The following is a 17,801-nucleotide window of genomic DNA, read 5'->3' as shown; positions in this document are numbered from 1 at the left end:
AACTCCACACCTCTGCTCGGATTTTATCATAATCCATGAGTGCCATGTTGAGTTCCACAATTTGCGCTAAAACAACGTTGTCAGTGAGACGAGGATCAAACTGTGCTTTGAACGTCCATTTTGAACAAATGTTCTTGTTTCTGACAAAAGCTGCAGCTCATCTTTCTCAAATCTCTCCATGTATTTCCAGTAGAACATGAACTTCTACATTTTTTTGTGACAGCGTCAGAAACTGTTATTCAATTTTGAGAGCTATTGTCTCATTGTTAAATTGTTTCTATTAGGGTCAGTTTGTACTTCAGACTTTAGTGCTTTCTGCTGCATTATGCAGCATTCACCAGATGAAAAAAAAAAAAGGAAACAAAGTAACCGATACAGCAAACACATAAACTGTTCTTTTGTTCAGTCTATTTCACTATTTCATTGCAAGTACTAAAGAGTGAAAAATCTGAAAGAAGCTTTTGGGTTAGAAACTGTCAGGTGCCTGTGGTTTTTCTGTAACTGGCCAAGTCACTCATTTCCCACTCATTTCCTGTGTGAAATCAGCGTGCCATTTCTAGACTGGTTTGGTTGCATTCCATGTGACAATTCGAAAGCCACAAACTTTCAACCTCCGCAAGACCCATTGAACCGTGTTCTCTGACCCAGATATGAAGTGTCGTAATAGAGTGAAAGAGTTGAACAGTTACTTGTGGTATTTTGACAAGGTACAAGTTAATCATCTGTTTATCATAAGTTGATCACTCTGGATTGCTGAAGTTTATGCTGTACTGTTCTAAAATGCAGTTAACAAAAAGGAGGAGGCAAAATGACACCGTCTCATGAACAGTTCAATTTTAACTCTCAGTTATTATTTCCAGGATGAAATTGAATTCACTCAGAGCACCCACCATTTTTGTATTTTGCATTAATACTTTCTATTACTATCATCATCAGCATGATGTTATTATAAAGGTGGGTGTGAATACATATTCTTATTTGGCTGGCAATTCTTAAGTAAGTGCGCTGTTAAAATCATGGAATTTAAAATCGGGACTGACTTTACATATGACCCACATAATACGAGATTACAGTATATAAAAGGATATTGTCTGAAAAGGTTTGACCATCGGTTTGTTCCTTCTCCAGACGGAGGAGGGCGCTCGAGGCAAAAGTCACTGCTGAGTTTCCGCCCCCTCGGTGACGTAGAACCAATCAGTTGGGAACTGACAAATTCAAAAGGTGTTCGCGCTGGAGGGATGCGTTCTGACTGTTTTAGCGAGTAGAGTAAAGGAGAAGGAGATTTATATCCCTATCGCCCACTGCATTTTCATTGTTTTGAAGAATGGCTGAAGAGTCCGCAGTGAAGGTCTGTGTGCGGGTCCGTCCCCTCATCGCTAGGTGAGTTGTGAAGCTAATGCTACATCAACACCTCCGTTTCTGACAGTTGCTCTCGCCGTTAGCCGAAGAAACCCAGCTATGGCTTATTGCGCTACACATGGGTGTGTTACAGGAGAGATTAAAAACAATGTCAGTTTCACGGTTATAACGGCCTCCGCCAGGGCTGCCCTTTGTCACCGGTTCTGTTCATTACTTTTATGGACAGGATTTCTAGGCGTAGCCAGGGGTCGGAGGGGATCCGGTTCGGGAACCACAGAATTTCATCTCTGCTATTTGCGGACGATGTTGTTCTGCTGGCCTCATCGGACCGGGACCTTCAGCATGCACTGGGTCGGTTTACAGCCGAGTGTGAAGCGGCCAGGATGAGGATCAGCGCCTCCAAGTCTGAGGCCATGGTTCTCGACCGGTATAAGGTGGTTTGCTCTCTCCGGGTCGGTGGAGTGTTCTTGCCCCAAGCGATGGAGTTTAAGTATCTCGGGGTCTTGTTCTCGAGTGAGGGAAAAGGGGAGCGTGAGATTGATAGACGGGTTGGTGCAGCGGTGATGCGGTCGCTGTATCGGACCGTTGTGGTGAAGATGGAGCTGAGTCACAAGACGAAGCTCTGGATTTACCGATCGATCTACGTTCCCACCCTCACCTATGGTCACGAGCTTTGAGTAATGACCGAAAGGGTGAGATCGCGGATACAAGTGGCTGACAAGCCGCACTGGGCAACACTTTCAGTGGCAGGTAGATCCACCCTCGCTGCACGACGGCGCGATTGGGATGCTCCGTCCTGCCCAGTGCTGTCAGGTTGTCTGATAGATGACCGTTGTTTATTGACGATCATTTATTTATTATCTATCTATTTATATGATTTATTATGTATACCATTTATCTATTTACTTTTGCTTTAAATGATTTTATGTAGATATTTATTTTGTCATGTTTGTTGTGTATCTACAATGTGTATTACGCCTCTCTCTCAAAGTAGAAATGTATAATGTTACTCATCAATGTTTTTGTTTTTTTTTTCCTCCAGAGAACAACGTATCTCTGAGGGAGCAGATCCTGTTCCGTTGTACTGGCGAGCTGATGAAAAATCCATCCATCAAATTGACGATGGCAATGGCACCAAAAGTTTTAGTTTTGGTGAGTTTTACACTTCATGATTGTAACAATTAAAAAGATATTTGATGCTAAAACACACTCTGCTTCCTTATAAACAGACAGAGTATTTTGTGCAGCAGAAACAACTAATCAGTTGTACCAGGACTTTGCCAAGCCTCTTGTTGTTTCAACAGTCGAAGGATACAATGGTGAGATTCTGATCTTCTGTTGCCACTGCTGTGAGAATGGTATTGATGGTTTGTTTGGTACACAGGAACCATATTTGCCTATGGACAGACGTCCTCAGGGAAGACTTTCACCATGATGGGGAGTGACCATAGTCCTGGAGTCATTCCCCTGGCTGTGGAAGATGTCTTCCAAACTATCCACAATGTAAGACTGGGTAATAGATGTATGTATTGCAGAACGTTTTCTAACCATTCTGTTTTGGCTTTCAGTGTCCCACTAAGGAGTTTCTTCTCCGAGTGTCCTACATGGAGATTTACAACGAGACTGTAAACGATCTCCTTGTTGACGGATGGAAACGTAAACCTCTGGAAGTCAGAGAGGCCATCAACGTAAGTTGGGTTGATGAATCCAAATTTTGGGATCTACTTACTTCTCCATTATATATTTGTTGTTTTTTATGGTATGGATGTCACATTTTTGGCTGATGTGGTCGGGAGAGCTGCGTAATTTCACATGCTTTTGAATGACCTGTGCAGAAAACCATCTACGTAGCAGATCTGACAGAGGAGCTGGTGACATCTCCTGCACAAGCACTGGCATGGATCCGCAAAGGAGAAAGTGAGTTGAGGATCTGTTTATCAGCATGACTGTATTGATTATAATTTCTGTGGGATTCTGTCTGTAGAGAGCCGACACTACGAAAAGACTAAAATGAACCAACGGAGTAGCCGATCTCACACAATCTTCCGAATGGTAAGAGTCGCAACTACGGTTTTAACCATGAAAATAAAACATTCTGACGACCGCTTTCTCTAGATCTTGGAGAGTCGTGAGAGGAGTGAAAATTCAGATGGTGCTATCATTGTGTCCCACTTGGTAGGGCTTTTTAATAATCTGAATTTTTCCTTTTCTTGGCTTTTGTTTTGTGTGGTTAACTTGTAAATGCCGTTCTCTTTCAACTAGAATTTAGTTGATCTAGCAGGATCCGAGAGAGCAAGCCAAACTGGAGCTGAAGGTTGGATTCTTTAAAATCTCTGATTCAAATTGGAGTTTGCAAGAGTTGCACATTCATGTCTCTCTTTCAGGCACACGTTTTAAAGAAGGTTGCAATATCAATCTCAGTCTGTTCACACTTGGCCAGGTGATCAAGAAGTTGGCAGAAAATCAGAAGTGGGTTATTTGTGCTTTACATTCCCTTGTGTTTGTTGGTAACTGCACTGCATGAAAGTGTATGTTGTGTTTTCAGGGGCTTCACAAACTACAGAGACAGCAAACTCACTCGGATCCTACAGAACTCTCTTGGTGGCAATGCCAAAACCGTTATCATCTGCACCATCACTCCAGTGGCTCTCGATGAAACTCTGGGAACCTTGCAGGTGCGTGACATAGGCTCATTTCACTCAAGAGTGACTTGGTAGTTGGTGTAAAATGTGTCACCTTCTTGTTTTCAGTTTGCAAGTGCTGCCAAGAAAATGAAGAACGACCCTCACGTGACTGAAGTGTCTGATGATGGCGCTCTGCTGAAGCGTTATCGAAATGAAATTGCTGACCTCAAGAAAAGACTGCACGAGGCACGAATCGTTCACGTTTTGGACGGGTGCACATTGGACTTCATGTTGATCTCGTTGCGTCTGTCTCGCTGCAGGTTTCTACGGTCACGCATACTACCGCGACAGAGAAGCAGTTGCTCTCTCAGCTGCTGCAGGAGAAAGATCAGCTTCAGAGAGAGCAGCAGGACAAGATCAAGAACCTCACCAAGCTGCTCGTCACAAGCTCCACCTCTATTGCTGTCAACAGGGTGACTGAAACAAATCTAACTTTGAGATTTGTTTCCTCTATTATGGCACTAAACTATTCTGATCCTGTCGGTAGATCCCTAGACGGAGGGTCACGTGGGGCGGGAAGATGCTGAAGCTGTGTGTGCCAGGCTCCTCTGATGGAAGTCCAACTGAGCACAGTTTCATTGATACTACAAATCTTAAGAGCGAAGCTAGCTGTTCTGCTTTGATGGAGGCTGATGGTAAGATACACAGCTACATGATTGAATCTGACAATTGTAATAGATTCAAGTTATTTCTAGCTATTCTTTAGTTTCAAAGTGCATTGGTTATGTTGGGGTCTGTGTTCATGACATAGGGGTTATTCATGGTATTTTCTACTCTGACTCATTGACAGAAGACGAGTTTGATTCTCGTTGGGGGATCCCCGATGATCCGCCAGACGATTTGGACATGAGCTCCACCGCTATAACCATCCGAAGCTATGGTGAAAGGTAGGGATGGGCGAAAGTTATCGCGGTAAATGGCGTCATTTCGGCAATGACGATAGTTATCACGATGAATACATTTTCATTCTAGTCCATGTGTTGGACACTACAGTCTCTCTTGAAACTGTTTTATGATTAACGTTATTGGTGGAGTTTGTCTCCAACATCATTATTTGTTTATGTTTAAATATAATGGTTAACCAAGTGTAGAGATGAGAAACTCAATGTTTCACGCCTCCAGTAGAAGCCACTGGTGTCTGACAGACTGCTCGACCAGCTTTATCATTTAGTCACATCATACAAACTGTCAGTCCCTTGCCTTGTGTGATGAAAAACCTTTTCGCAATTCTCTCTCCTAATATGGTGGTTTTCCATTGCCTTATTGAAGAGTTCACTAATACTTTGAGCGCTAGAATTTGTTGATGGTCCCTAACTGCCGGCTCATAGCATTGGTGCTGCCTGTGAGAGTGTGTCCGCAATCACTGAACCCTAATCGGGGACACAGAAGTGGACGGCGCCGCCAATACCGGAGCGGAGGTCTGTCCATTATCCAACTATTTTCACCACGGTGTTTCGCCAAGGCGCCAGCGCAGCAGGAGACCTGCATGTGTTGATGTGAACCAAGGCAGACGACCGCGTCAGAGAACCTATGAGGACCACTCCATCTAATAAAACAAACAGGGATCCAGAGACTCAGAGTGGACCAGTGTCATTATCAAAGCTTCCCTCTGTTAAAAATAAGTTTAAAACTAGGATCGTGAATCGTGTACGATAAGTTATCGCCCATCCCCAGTGAAAGGTATTTGTTCTGCTGCATTATCCAGCATGGATCAGTGTATCATTATATTTGTCTCAGTCACTGACCATAATTTAAAGCCCACTGGTAATAATCATATTTTATTAGGGAGAGGTTGTTTTAATGAATGTTGCTTTCCATTTCTTCTTCAGGCTTGACGGCCGAGTGGCCGAGCTGGAGATGCAGCTGCGAACACAGGAACAAGAGAAGCAAGAGTCTCTGAATAAACTGCAGGAGTGGGAGCAGAAGGCAGCCATGCTAGAGCAACAAGCCAGAAGCGAGGTGCAACAGAAGCAGGAGGCGGTGGAGAAGATGGAAATGTTGGAGTTAAAAGTCACGGAGCTAGAATGTCGTCTGGACCATCAGATGGAAGCTGATCAACAGGTGTCGGATCTTAAAAATGTATTTCAGGGTCATAGGCATGCATGCTTGACTGCACTGGTCTGACGCTCTACACCACTTTGTTCTTCCCAGACAAGAAAAGAATTTGCTGAGACACTCCAGATTTGTGAGAGCCTGGCTTCAGAGAAGGTTTGATTCCATACATGTATATTCATTTGTTTCAATCACTATTTTTATGGATTTTCTTTACATATTTTGAAAAAAAAGCACAGGCTTTTTTAAAGCTCTTTAAAGCACAGGCTCACTAAGGAACTTGAATCTAAACTCTGTCTGAAATATGTCGCTGTTTCAAGGACACCGTTGTCACTGAGCTGGACTACGTCAAGCAGGAGCTGGCCATGTTTGCAGAGCAAACCGAAAGTCTGGAGAGGGAGAACGCTGCTCTTTCACAGCAGCTGAAAGACAAGAATGAATTGGACGAGTTTGAAGCTCTGGAGGACCAAGCAAGGAAAGAGCACCAGGTCGGTTAACCCCCTGTAAAGGTCTCGTGGAAACGTGCTTCATTGTGTGCACTTGTCTCACATTGGCAGGATGAATTGCACAGCGAAATATCCCTGCTGAAGGCGGCCGCAGAGTCAAGTGAACGCCAACACTTGGAGCTCAAGGTGAGACTGATCAGGATGGTGTGTTGTGGCAGCCATCTTAGTTGTTGCGTATTTTATATTTTCATAGTGATGTCGATGAGTTGCTGGTTTAAATTAGACATCCATTGACATCATCTTCTCCTATTTAGCAAAAATATGGGGCTTTATGTGAAGAGCTCAAGAGGAAAACAGAGTTGGTGCATGATCTAGAGGGCATGGTGAGTTTCCTGAAATATCTATTGCCATTCTGTAGTAGAAGTACTGCTGCATAGATACTTTATAATTCTGTGTGGTTTCTTCCTAGAATGATAAGGACTTGGTGCAAGAGGTGGTTAATCTTCGCCGCTCCCTGGACGATGCAGAGGGACTCAGCAGAGATGCCAAGAAAGAGTGGGCTATGCTGCGCAGTCGTAACACCACACTGGAAGAGATGAAGGTCAGTCAGAGGGGCAAACATCCATCTATTGTTCTCCTCATCACTCTCTTTTCTGGAACGATATTTGAAAATATTACTCTGAATATTTTCATTAATATATGTAATGTATGTTAAGGAAGTCTGAAGCTGTGAAATTATTGTGTGTGACATGCTGCTGCAGGCGGAGAACACAATTTCTCAGAGGCTGGTAAGAAGAATAGTTAAGGTTTTTTTGTTTTTTTTTTAATAAAGGTGACACTGTCTGCTGATCATGAGAAAATGCAGGCAGAGGTGACTAGTCTACGCAGCCAGCTAGATGCAGAGAAGTCCCGCTACAAAAAGATGCAGACTGATCTCCAAAAAGAGCTCAACGTTGCCTTTGACGAAAACAGCAAGCTCAGCACTTTATTGGACGGCAAAGTTCCCAGAAGTAAGTAAAAAAAAAAAACCTTGAAATCTGGATTCTTTTAGAAGATGTGATTATTTGATGTCCTGCTTTTAGATTTGATGGACAGCGTGGAGCTGGAGAGGACGGTGAGGAGCCTGCGTAAAGAGCTGGCAGCTTCTCAGGAAGCTGAGTTAACCCTCCGAGCTCAGCTCGAGCAGCTTGGGGAGCTTCCGGCAAAAGTTGATGCACTGATGAAGGAGGTGTGTTCAGCAGATTCAAAACATTTGAGTGACCAGTACAAACAGCTTTAAACAACAGCAGTAAAATGATTGAACCCATTCATCTCCCTTCTCAGCTTCATGAGCTGAATGAAAAGCTGTGTGGAGTTGAAGCTCAAAGAGATGCACTGCTGGCTGAGCAAGTCACCAGCCGAGAGGTGAATGAGCGCATTCAAAGTGGCCTGGATGTTGCTCAGGAAAGCCTCTTGAAGGCTGAAGAAGAGCGAAGCGTGACTGAACAGAGGGAGCAGGACTTGATCCAGCAACACGCAGAAACAGTTCAGCAGCTAGAAAGTCTCAATGCAAACCTTGTGAGGTCAGACGCTGAGAAGAATCTGCAACTCACAACTATTGCAGAGATGAATGTGAAGGTGGGTGAAAACTGAATATTTCTGTGGGGAAAAGATGATAACAGAGATCACGTTAAAATACACCTGTATTTCTATAAAACTACTGCAGTCTGACCAATGACAATGACTCTGTGTGAACCAGATCGAGCATCTCACAGAGGAGCTTCTCCAGAGAGGGAACGATGGAAGTGAATGCTCCTCTGAGGAAAAAGATCAACTGCTTTCCACAGTCGCAGCGCTCACTGAAGAGCGAGACCAGCTCAAGATGGACATGCAGGAGAATGTTGAGATGGTCAGTCTTGTTAGGTTTATAGCCAGATCGTGGTTTAAAATGTTCTGATCATGTCACAGATGATTGAGAATCAGGGCGAGCTCCGCGTGGCCCTTGACACCATTAGTGCACAGAAGGAGAATATCAAGCAGCTGCAGGCGGCACTGACACAGACTGCTGGACGGGATGCAGAAATGAGTGCGCAGCATCAACAACTCGTCTCACAGGTTGGTCCTTATTTTGCACTCTGAGCCCCGATTTTTGTCCCAAGCTTTTTAAAATGCCAATTGTTTTTTTCTTTTTTTCTTTGCTAGGTGAAGGCACTGCAGGAAGAGCTGGACCAGGTTCAAGCTGAGAGAGAGAGTCTGCTGCGTGATCAGTCGGCCGAGGCTGTCAGAGAGGAAATGGTGTCGCTGATGAACAGACACGCTTCAGTGACCGAGGAGAAGGAGCAGCTCCTGGAGTCTCTGGAGTGTCTTCGACAGGAGAAGAGACAGCTGAGAGAAGAACTGGAGGAGACAATTGAAAAGGTATCCTGGTCCATTTAAACTAACTTGACTAGCACAGGACAAATGGTACTGGAAGTTTAGCACAGGTCCTATCTACATTTGAAGTGAAATGATCTGCAAAGAAGGTGTGTTTAACAACCAGGCTTTCAGCTAGGAGGGTGTCTGCAAATCATGAAAAAATGGACGCCCGATTCTTGACCACAGCTTGGCCGCCAAATGACACCGGTATATGGCGAGAATCAGCCGTCCATTTTTTTTTCATGTTTCATGACGCTCCCCTTGCTAAAAGCCTGTTAACAACCCATGAAAAAGTAGAGGGTAATATTTATCCCTACTGTGATTCTCATCTTTATCAGGTCTGTATAGACCGGAGGTGCTTGAACAGTTGAAGTTGTGATTCTGTCCTTGATTTGTTTGTTAAATGAGCATGAACTGATGCATGGTTTACTCCTCAGATGGCAATGATGCCTTCTGTGGTCAGTGAGGAGAAGAGCCAGCTGGAAACTGAACTGCGAAACCAAATAGAGAAGGTTTGGGTCAAACTGATTCAGGCGCGAGCTTCTTGCACACATAGTTTTTGTGACGATTCATTTCTTCATAGGCTTCTGAGAATCAAAGACTTCTTCAGTCGGTGCAAGAGCAGCTTGCAGAGCAGATTGAAAAGAATAGTGAGTTGGAGAGGTTGGCAGAAGAGAGGAGAGCACAGTTGGATCAGCAGGTGCGTAACTGAGCATGGTGCACTCTGTTTTGTATTGGCCCTTTGAAAGCAATAGGATATCTTGTTTGTCTCGCAGGTGACTCAGAACGCGGCCCAAGCCAGCCTGGCTCAAGAGAACGTCAGAGGCTTGGAGGAGGAGCTCAACCGGCTGAGAGCCGAGAAGACTGAACTGGAGAGTAGACATGTTTCTCAGGAGAACACAGACAACCTAATGGAACTCCACCAACAGGCAATGCTCCTTTTTCAATCTCCTTAATATGCATACATGCATGACTACACATTTATTTTTATTATTTTTCATAAACTGTAAACGCCTCCTGTTGTGGCATACAGGTCCAGTCCTTGTCAGCGGAGTTGGAACATGTGAGAGCTGAGAGAGACTCCATGCAAGTGGGAGGGACCGTTGAGGCTCACAGAGAGGAGAACGAGAACCTCCAGAACAGGCTTGCGTCCCTGGCTGTGGAGAGAGAGCAGCTGCTGGAGAGTCTGGAGGGTCTGAAACAGGAGAAGAGGCAGCTCGCTGAAGAACTTGAGGAGACTATGGCAGGATATCAACTGGAGGTACGATTACAAGAGCAACATGAGTGGCAACCCTTCTTTCTCTTTTCTTATAGTCACTGAAACGAGACGCATTGTCTTGCTTAGTATTTAGATTCTGTTTTTATACATCTTTGTTTTTGGGTTTACCTAAGAGTTAGTGCAGGATTGTACTTAAGTTTCTTCATTTTGTGATGGTGTCTTGTTTTATTTCATTGTAAATCTGTTGTGAACAGGTGACAGAGCTGAAGGTGTCTCTCCAGAATCTCACTGAACAGAAGACAAAGCTGGAGGACAATCTGCAGAAGAGCACGAGTGAGGTAACTATTTTACTTTCTGGTGGATGTTACTTCATGTCAGCTTTCCATATTTTATGAATCTGGCTGCATCCACATCTGTGTCCAGGCCTCTAGAACGCAGGAGCATCTGACGTCTGTCCAAGAGGAGCTGCTCAGCCAGGAACGAACCATGACTACACAAGTGTGCACTTTAGAGCGACAGGTGATTCATTTCTCATCCAGTCACGGTTCTTTGCTGGTGCTGCTTGTGCCTTTTGTGTGATGCGGCTCTTTTCCCTGAAGATCCAGACACTGAGAGACAAACTAGAGGTCGCTGAAGCCGAGAGAGACAGAATGGTGATGGAGGAAGACAACTCGGAGGAGATGGAGATGATCCAGAGAAGAGTGGTTGATGTGACTGAGGAACGAGATCAGCTGCTGGAGACTCTGGAGACCCTGAGACAAGAGAAGAGACAGCTCAGGGATGAACTGGAGGAGACCACTGCAGCTCTGCAAGCTGAGGTTCGAGTCCAGTCAGTCATCTGTGTCTGATCAAACACAAGGGTTTGACATTCATTTCGTGATGGTGTCTTGTTTTATTTCATTGTAAATCTGTTGTGAACAGGTGACAGAGCTGAAGGTGTCTCTCCAGAATCTCACTGAACAGAAGACAAAGCTGGAGGACAATCTGCAGAAGAGCACGAGTGAGGTAACTATTTTACTTTCTGGTGGATGTTACTTCATGTCAGCTTTCCATATTTTATGAATCTGGCTGCATCCACATCTGTGTCCAGGCCTCTAGAACGCAGGAGCATCTGACGTCTGTCCAAGAGGAGCTGCTCAGCCAGGAACGAACCATGACTACACAAGTGTGCACTTTAGAGCGACAGGTGATTCATTTCTCATCCAGTCACGGTTCTTTGCTGGTGCTGCTTGTGCCTTTTGTGTGATGCGGCTCTTTTCCCTGAAGATCCAGACACTGAGAGACGAACTAGAGGTCGCTGAAGCCGAGAGAGACAGAGTGGTGATGGAGGAAGACAACTCGGAGGAGATGGAGATGATCCAGAGAAGAGTGGTTGCTGTGACTGAGGAACGAGATCAGCTGCTGGAGACTCTGGAGACCCTGAGACAAGAGAAGAGACAGCTCAGGGATGAACTGGAGGAGACCACTGCAGCTCTGCAAGCTGAGGTTCGAGTCCAGTCAGTCATCTGTGTCTGATCAAACACAAGCATTTGACATTCATTTTGTGATGGTGTCTTGTTTTATTTCATTGTAAATCTGTTGTGAACAGGTGTCAGAGCTGAAGGTGTCTCTCCAGAATCTCACTGAACAGAAGACACAGCTGGAGGACAATCTGCAGAAGAGTGCTAGTGAGGTAACTATTTTACTTTCTGGTGGATGTTACTTCATGTCAGCTTTCCATATTTTATGAATCTGGCTGCATCCACATTTGTGTCCAGGCCTCTAGAACGCAGGAGCTTCTGGCGTCTGTCCAAGAGGAGCTGCTCAGCCAGGAACGAACCATGACTACACAAGTGTGCACTTTAGAGCAACAGGTGATTCATTTCTCATCCAGTCACGGTTCTTTGCTGGTACTGCTTGTGCCTTTTGTGTGATGCAGCTTTTTTCCCTAAAGATCCAGACACTGAGAGACAAACTAGAGGTCGCTGAAGCCGAGAGAGACAGAGTGGTGATGGAGGAAGACAACTCGGAGGAGATGGAGATGATCCAGAGAAGAGTGGTTGCTGTGACTGAGGAACGAGATCAGCTGCTGGAGACTCTGGAGACCCTGAGACAAGAGAAGAGACAGCTCAGGGATGAACTGGAGGAGACCACTGCAGCTCTGCAAGCTGAGGTTCGAGTCCAGTCAGTCATCTGTGTCTGAAGTACAAACTATTCATATCTTCATTCCAGGTAAAGACTTTGGCCGAGAAATTAAGAGATGTGGCAGAGAAGGAAGATCTGCTTTTGGAGAAGGAGCATCACTGCCAGACTCTCAGAGAGGAAGCCAAGGCCCTGCAGCACGAGACTCTGACTGCCACAGGATCGACACATCGATCACAGGTTTGTGACACAACCTGACACACAGCTGTGCGATGCTGAATACATTTCAGCCGATAATATCTTTTGTGTAATAGTCGATACTGAAAAATGTAAAAATTACAAATGTGTTTTAACAATCTTCACTCAGCATTTACTGCGAGGGTTGCTGCAACAAGTGAGCCTCTTCATCCCTCATCCCTACTCACTCTTAACCTATCTGCCCTTGCAGCGTCACAAGTCTCATCCTCCTCCTCCTCCATCATTTCACTCAAATCCCGGTTTGTGATGTGATTACAAATGACTTTATCATCCGCAGACACCATGGAATTAATCATAAATAGCCAGTGTAGTAAATGGGAGTGCACTTGCTAAGATGGCAGGCACCACTTGTGTTTATTAACGTGGATCAGCAATGTAGGCCTACAGACAAGATTCTTTGTCAAAATGTTGATGATGCCCAACGTCTGTCTCACAGATCGATACTTTATCCGAACAACTGCGAGTGGTGGCGGATGAGAAAGATTTTCTCCTGCGTGAAATTCAGACTCGCAGAGAGGAGACAGAAGAGCTGCATAGCCGACTGATTTCACTGACCGAGGAGAAGGATCACCTCCAGAACCATGTGGACCAGCTGGGACAGGAGAAGATGATGCTGGCAGTGGAAAAGGAGGAGACACTTCACATGGTAAAGTCATTTGAAAGTGTGTTGCGTCCTTGTTTGTTTGTGTGAGAGGATCATTGACTGTACTGAGATGATATGAGCTTCAGTTTCTTTTCTAGTTATCAGTGTGGCTCAGTGCTGCTTTTCTTGAAAAGACTAACTCAATATAACTTGATAAATACTGGCATTTACAATGTTGCAGCTTTCTGGCATCCAGCAGAAGTTGTGTACACTGGAGCAGCAGAAGGTTGAGAGCGAGGAAGCAGAAAACAGGCTGCAACATGAGGTAAGTTTTTTCAGCCATCGAAGCTCCTTGTTTTTCGATTTATATTTATTGAAACATACAATTCTTCTAGAGCTACAATATCAAGTTTTAAACCACAGATCACAAGAGTGTTGAGTCGACACTCTTGTGTCAAGTTGGCGTCTGTGTGTCGGTGCTTAATCCTGTGTGAAATTATGAATTTAAACATACTTCCTTGTAATGTTTCCAGGTGCAGCTGCTAAAAGAAGAGTTGAGGTGTCGAGAAGTGGCAGAAGCCGGGACCTCGCAACAGGTTTGTGAAAGACTTTGTGTTGCAGACTTGGACTGCGGCGCAATTTTGTCGAAGGTTTATCACATTAGAAAATGAGTTGGCAATCTGGTTTCAATCCGGCTAGGTTGGTTTTGTTGCGTCACATGTTTAACCTGAGTCTCACTCAGTTATTGAAAGTGAGACCACCAGGCTGCTCAGTCCTACCCACTTCAGCTAAAACCGCTTGGGAATTTGTCTTATCCATCGCAGGAAAACAAAATAATAAAATTCAGTTGAATAACTGACACATTTTCAAAGTGTTTACACAAATGCAGTATTCCAGCTTCACTGTATGACAGTGAGCTGTATCAAATGCATCACTTAAAGAAAAGTGGACCGTGAAAATCGGCGATATGATGAGATACTGAAACGTTCTGTTTTCCATTTTTGATATCATTAGTGTTGCAGTGGCATGTAGTCAAGCCCTTCGACTCATTGAGGATAAAATAGTCTTTGTATACAAAAAAATGTTTGCTTCAAGAAATATTTCCAAATGAACGTTGGTGTTCCTTGCTGCAGTCACTCCCTGAAGCTCCCACCGTGGACAAGGCATCAGTGCGCCTGCACAATTCCACTGCGCAACTCCAGGTAACACTTGCATTGAACCTGTCTGACCCCAGTTCTCCATAGCTGAAGCTTCTGCTGATGTAATTACAGGAGCTTTTTGCAGAGTTCCAGCGGTTCAACGATGGCTGTTGTAAAAGTTCTGCACTTGTGGATCGAAGAGTGGAATGGATCTTGGAGCCCTCTGAATTACCCCATGTACCTAAAAGCTACATCATTGCCATGGACCTTGGACAGAAGACCCTACGCAACACAGACCACATTATTGTACGTGAACAAACCTTATGCCTGTCGGTATCTCAGTTGTAATGGTGAAAATGTACTGTGCTTGTGCCGTCATCAGGAAAACATTTACATGTGTGCCAAGAGGTACAGGCACCAATTGGAAGCGCTTTTGCTGAACGACTTGGCTGTTTTTGAAGAGCAGCGGCTGCAGGATGTGCTGATGTGCCGGGCACAGGCGCCAAGCTTCTCTGTGAAAGTGGAAGACTTGAGTGCCGTATGGGAGCGGAGACTCGCCGTGACTGTGGACAACAGACTCTCCCACATGCAGGTAAACAGACCAGATGGACTCTTCATTGATAAGCTGCTTAGCAACGAGAGTTGAGAACTGACTTTCCGACTCTTTAACTGCAATGTTGTTCGGTCAAAATTCTCCATCATCGTTGACCGAGCTGGGAGGACTTTTGAGATTCCGAAAATGCCTTTTGGCTACTCAGTTTTGAGTTTGATTTTGCTTCAAAGAGCTCTTCTACTTTGTCGGTTGCAGACTATTAGAATCCTTCTAGAGAGGCTGTGGGTTCATTTGTCATCCCACACCACTCTGGTGACGGCTGAGAACGGTGAGAGGGAGCAGTACAAGAAGGAGCTGAGGGATCCATGCACAAACAAGGTCCCTGAACCTGTTGCACTGGAGCACATACTGGACTGCGAGATGCAGCGCAGAACCGAGGTGACTGAGCGCACCAAGGTGATGCTAAAGGTTGGTGATCCAGTCATTTGAATTCCTCAGCAATTCCCATGAGCATTTAACGCATCTGTAGATGGATAATTCAAGGACTGACTTCATGCATGCACCTGACATGTGTAGGACCTCCTAGAAGAGTTGACAACAGAGCGCAACAAGATGAGGAAGCTGATCGATCAAGGAGAGGCCCGGCTGAAAGAGGAGAGGAGCAAGCGTTTCACTCTGCAGGAGGCTCTCGGAGGAGCAGAGCTGAAAACAGAGGTGTCACTGCTGAAGGACAATCGTCAGCTTGTTCTGTCGCTTCAGGAAGCACAGGAGAGAATCAAGGTGGGTTCTGGCTCCTGCTGTGTCTAAGAGGTGTGGAGTGAAAATCCTCTCATTGGTTTTGAGCTGCTGCCTTCATGCTGGGGAAACTCGCGGATGCTAAGAAGGAGCAGCTGAGTGGTGTCCCTATGAAAGGCATCACCTTGAAGCCCCTGAAGGAGCTGAGGTGGACTAAAGTATCCGTCAGGCAGCAGGAAGTCCCTTTATACGACACTGGCAATAGCTATGACAGACACAGGGCACGGCTGGATCCTCCCTTTGCTGCAGAAACCTGTGTGCTTGTGTTGCTCTCAGACACTTTCTTGGCATTGGCAGTCATTTCCAATCTCCTCAGGCTCTCGGTAAAGAGGTGGATGACATGCAGATCCAAGCCAGCGACCGGTTGTCCAACCATAAACAGGCCACACAGCTGCTGCAGACAGAGCTGCAGGACAGTCGAGCTCTCACAGAGGAGAAGGAGCACATGATTCAGAACCTCAAGAGCAAGTTGAGGGAGTCTGAGGTCGGTTCCTTCCCTTTCTTTGTCCGTGACTTTTCCCGCAGGTTCATTGTTTTCATTTGTTTGTATACCTGTGTATACCTGCAGGAAAACGCTGACCCGAGCGCCGCTGAGCTGCAGGACCTCCGGAATAAGGTGTTGAAGCTGGAGATGGAGATGAGCGCAGCCTCTGATAAACACCAACTCCAGTGGGTTTTACTCGCCGCCTTCCTCACTAGTTGATGCAGTTTTGTCAGGTCTGACTGGCGTTTCATCCAGGCTCCAGAGAATGACCACCGTGCTGAGCACTAAAGAAGCGTCTCTGAGGAAACTAAGGGAAACTCTCAGGCAGTCTCACCAGGAGGGAGAAGACTCCTGTACGTTTGTAAAAGTCTTCTTTCAATCTGCTTTTCAACTAACCAGCGCTGGTGTCTGGCCTCAGTCCAGCAGGGTAAAGACCTCCATGCCAGACTCGTGAACCCCAGAGGAGCCGTGTTCACGAGCAGCATCCAGACAGACAAGGTCAAGCTGCAAGAGGAAGTGAAGCGGCTCAAGTGTCGGATCACAGAGCTGGAGAGGTTAAACGCGACTCGGCAATGAGCATCTCTTCTGGTCCCACGCTTTCCCTCACTGTTGTTCTCTCCCTCCTCCACCAGCTCGCTCTCCAACCAGACTGCAGAAGTCTCCAAGTGGAAGGGTCGGGCCTTGAAGCTGAAGACAAAGGTGGACAAACCCTCCTCACAGGGACCTCTAACTCCCACCAAGAGGGCGCTGCCTGACACCTTCAACTCAGTACTGAACTCACCCAAGAAGCTCAATCTGAGCCCCAATAAGCTTCTGGACTCTCCAAAGAAGCTGGCCAGCTCCCCGAGGACTGCTGTGATCACCTCGCCCCTGAGCAATCCCTTCTCTGGGCTGCCGTCCAGAGCCCACCCCAAGCGCTTTTTTGATAACTCGGGGCTTGGAGACATCCCAGGTGAGAACTCCCCCTCCCCGCTCTCTCTGTGTGCTCCCCGTTTCTCATGAGTCGCTGTTGACCCGTTTGTGCCGCTCAGGGATCTCTGATAATCCTGACAGGAAAGACCCGCAGTCAGGTAACTGTTTTAACTGCGGTGGTGCTGGGTTTCACGTGTGTGTTCTCACTCACCTGGTCCCTGAGCCAGTGCATGCAGGTCAAAATGCATGACATGTTTGAAGCTCTCACAGTGACTCAAAGGCACAGCATGAGGTGGTGACATATTAGGAGGGAAAGCTTTTAGAAGGAGGATGCTGCATCGAGTTAAAAGGGAAATGTACTGGGTGAGAACATCAATTGGATGTGTTTTATTCTGGGTGAATCGCTAAAAAGGACAATTGATTCTGAAAGCAGTTGCCTTTTATTCCCACTGGCCCTGGAGTGCACCGCCAACATTCTAGGTCTTGGAGGGGCCGTGTGAAACCGGTATTGTGACCCTTGTCCCTGCACTGAATTTGCACACCCACAAACTTTGTCGTCAGTTGCTACATTAGCATCACGCCGACTACCCTGACCTTTGACCGTTGCTTGCCGTGTCCATCCTGCACTTTTTGACTGCAGTTTGATTCTGTTGCAGACCTGCAGTCCCAAACTGACGGGAAGGAGGAGTGGTGGCCTCAGTCCCCCAAGCAGGAGGACCTTTGTAAGACGCAGTAATAGCAGCATCTGTGTTTCTTGAGTTATTTGTTCGTTGTGTTTAATGAAGTTCCAATAAATGCATTA

General features: G+C 45.8%; 1 protein-coding gene across 2 annotated transcripts; it reads left to right on the top strand.

Moving 5' to 3' along the window:
- The first annotated feature begins 1,213 nt into the window (after positions 1–1,213).
- cenpe (centromere protein E) lies at positions 1,214–17,795 on the top strand. 2 transcript variants are annotated; one of them, XM_053887705.1, is made up of 55 exons: positions 1,214–1,380; positions 2,402–2,511; positions 2,589–2,678; positions 2,744–2,862; positions 2,928–3,047; positions 3,195–3,276; positions 3,344–3,411; positions 3,475–3,534; positions 3,622–3,673; positions 3,744–3,828; positions 3,905–4,034; positions 4,110–4,229; positions 4,304–4,456; positions 4,531–4,678; positions 4,834–4,930; positions 5,873–6,104; positions 6,195–6,251; positions 6,416–6,583; positions 6,653–6,727; positions 6,856–6,924; positions 7,011–7,142; positions 7,374–7,551; positions 7,624–7,769; positions 7,865–8,158; positions 8,280–8,429; positions 8,489–8,635; positions 8,723–8,938; positions 9,373–9,447; positions 9,519–9,635; positions 9,712–9,864; positions 9,969–10,196; positions 10,409–10,492; positions 10,578–10,673; positions 10,754–10,972; positions 11,076–11,159; positions 11,245–11,340; positions 11,421–11,639; positions 11,743–11,826; positions 11,912–12,007; positions 12,088–12,306; positions 12,366–12,515; positions 12,970–13,179; positions 13,358–13,441; positions 13,650–13,712; positions 14,250–14,318; positions 14,388–14,561; positions 14,638–14,847; positions 15,064–15,276; positions 15,385–15,588; positions 15,920–16,087; positions 16,172–16,272; positions 16,343–16,440; positions 16,506–16,641; positions 16,720–17,039; positions 17,656–17,795. In XM_053887705.1, the coding sequence occupies exons 1-55, from the start codon at positions 1,325–1,327 to the stop codon at positions 17,733–17,735; spliced, it is 7,404 nt and encodes a 2,467-aa protein (XP_053743680.1). In that variant the 5' UTR covers positions 1,214–1,324; the 3' UTR covers positions 17,736–17,795. The 2 variants fall into 2 exon arrangements, with proteins under 2 accessions (XP_053743680.1, XP_053743681.1); XM_053887706.1 differs by lacking the exons at positions 10,409–10,492; positions 10,578–10,673; positions 10,754–10,972; ... (1 more) ...; positions 11,245–11,340; positions 11,421–11,639.
- Positions 17,796–17,801: the final 6 nt, after the last annotated feature.

The sequence above is a fragment of the Synchiropus splendidus genome, chromosome 15 (assembly GCF_027744825.2).
Source record: "Synchiropus splendidus isolate RoL2022-P1 chromosome 15, RoL_Sspl_1.0, whole genome shotgun sequence".
Lineage (NCBI taxonomy): Eukaryota > Metazoa > Chordata > Actinopteri > Syngnathiformes > Callionymidae > Synchiropus > Synchiropus splendidus.
The sequence above is the reverse complement of the archived record's forward strand: the minus strand, read 5'-3'. Positions and strand labels throughout refer to the sequence as shown.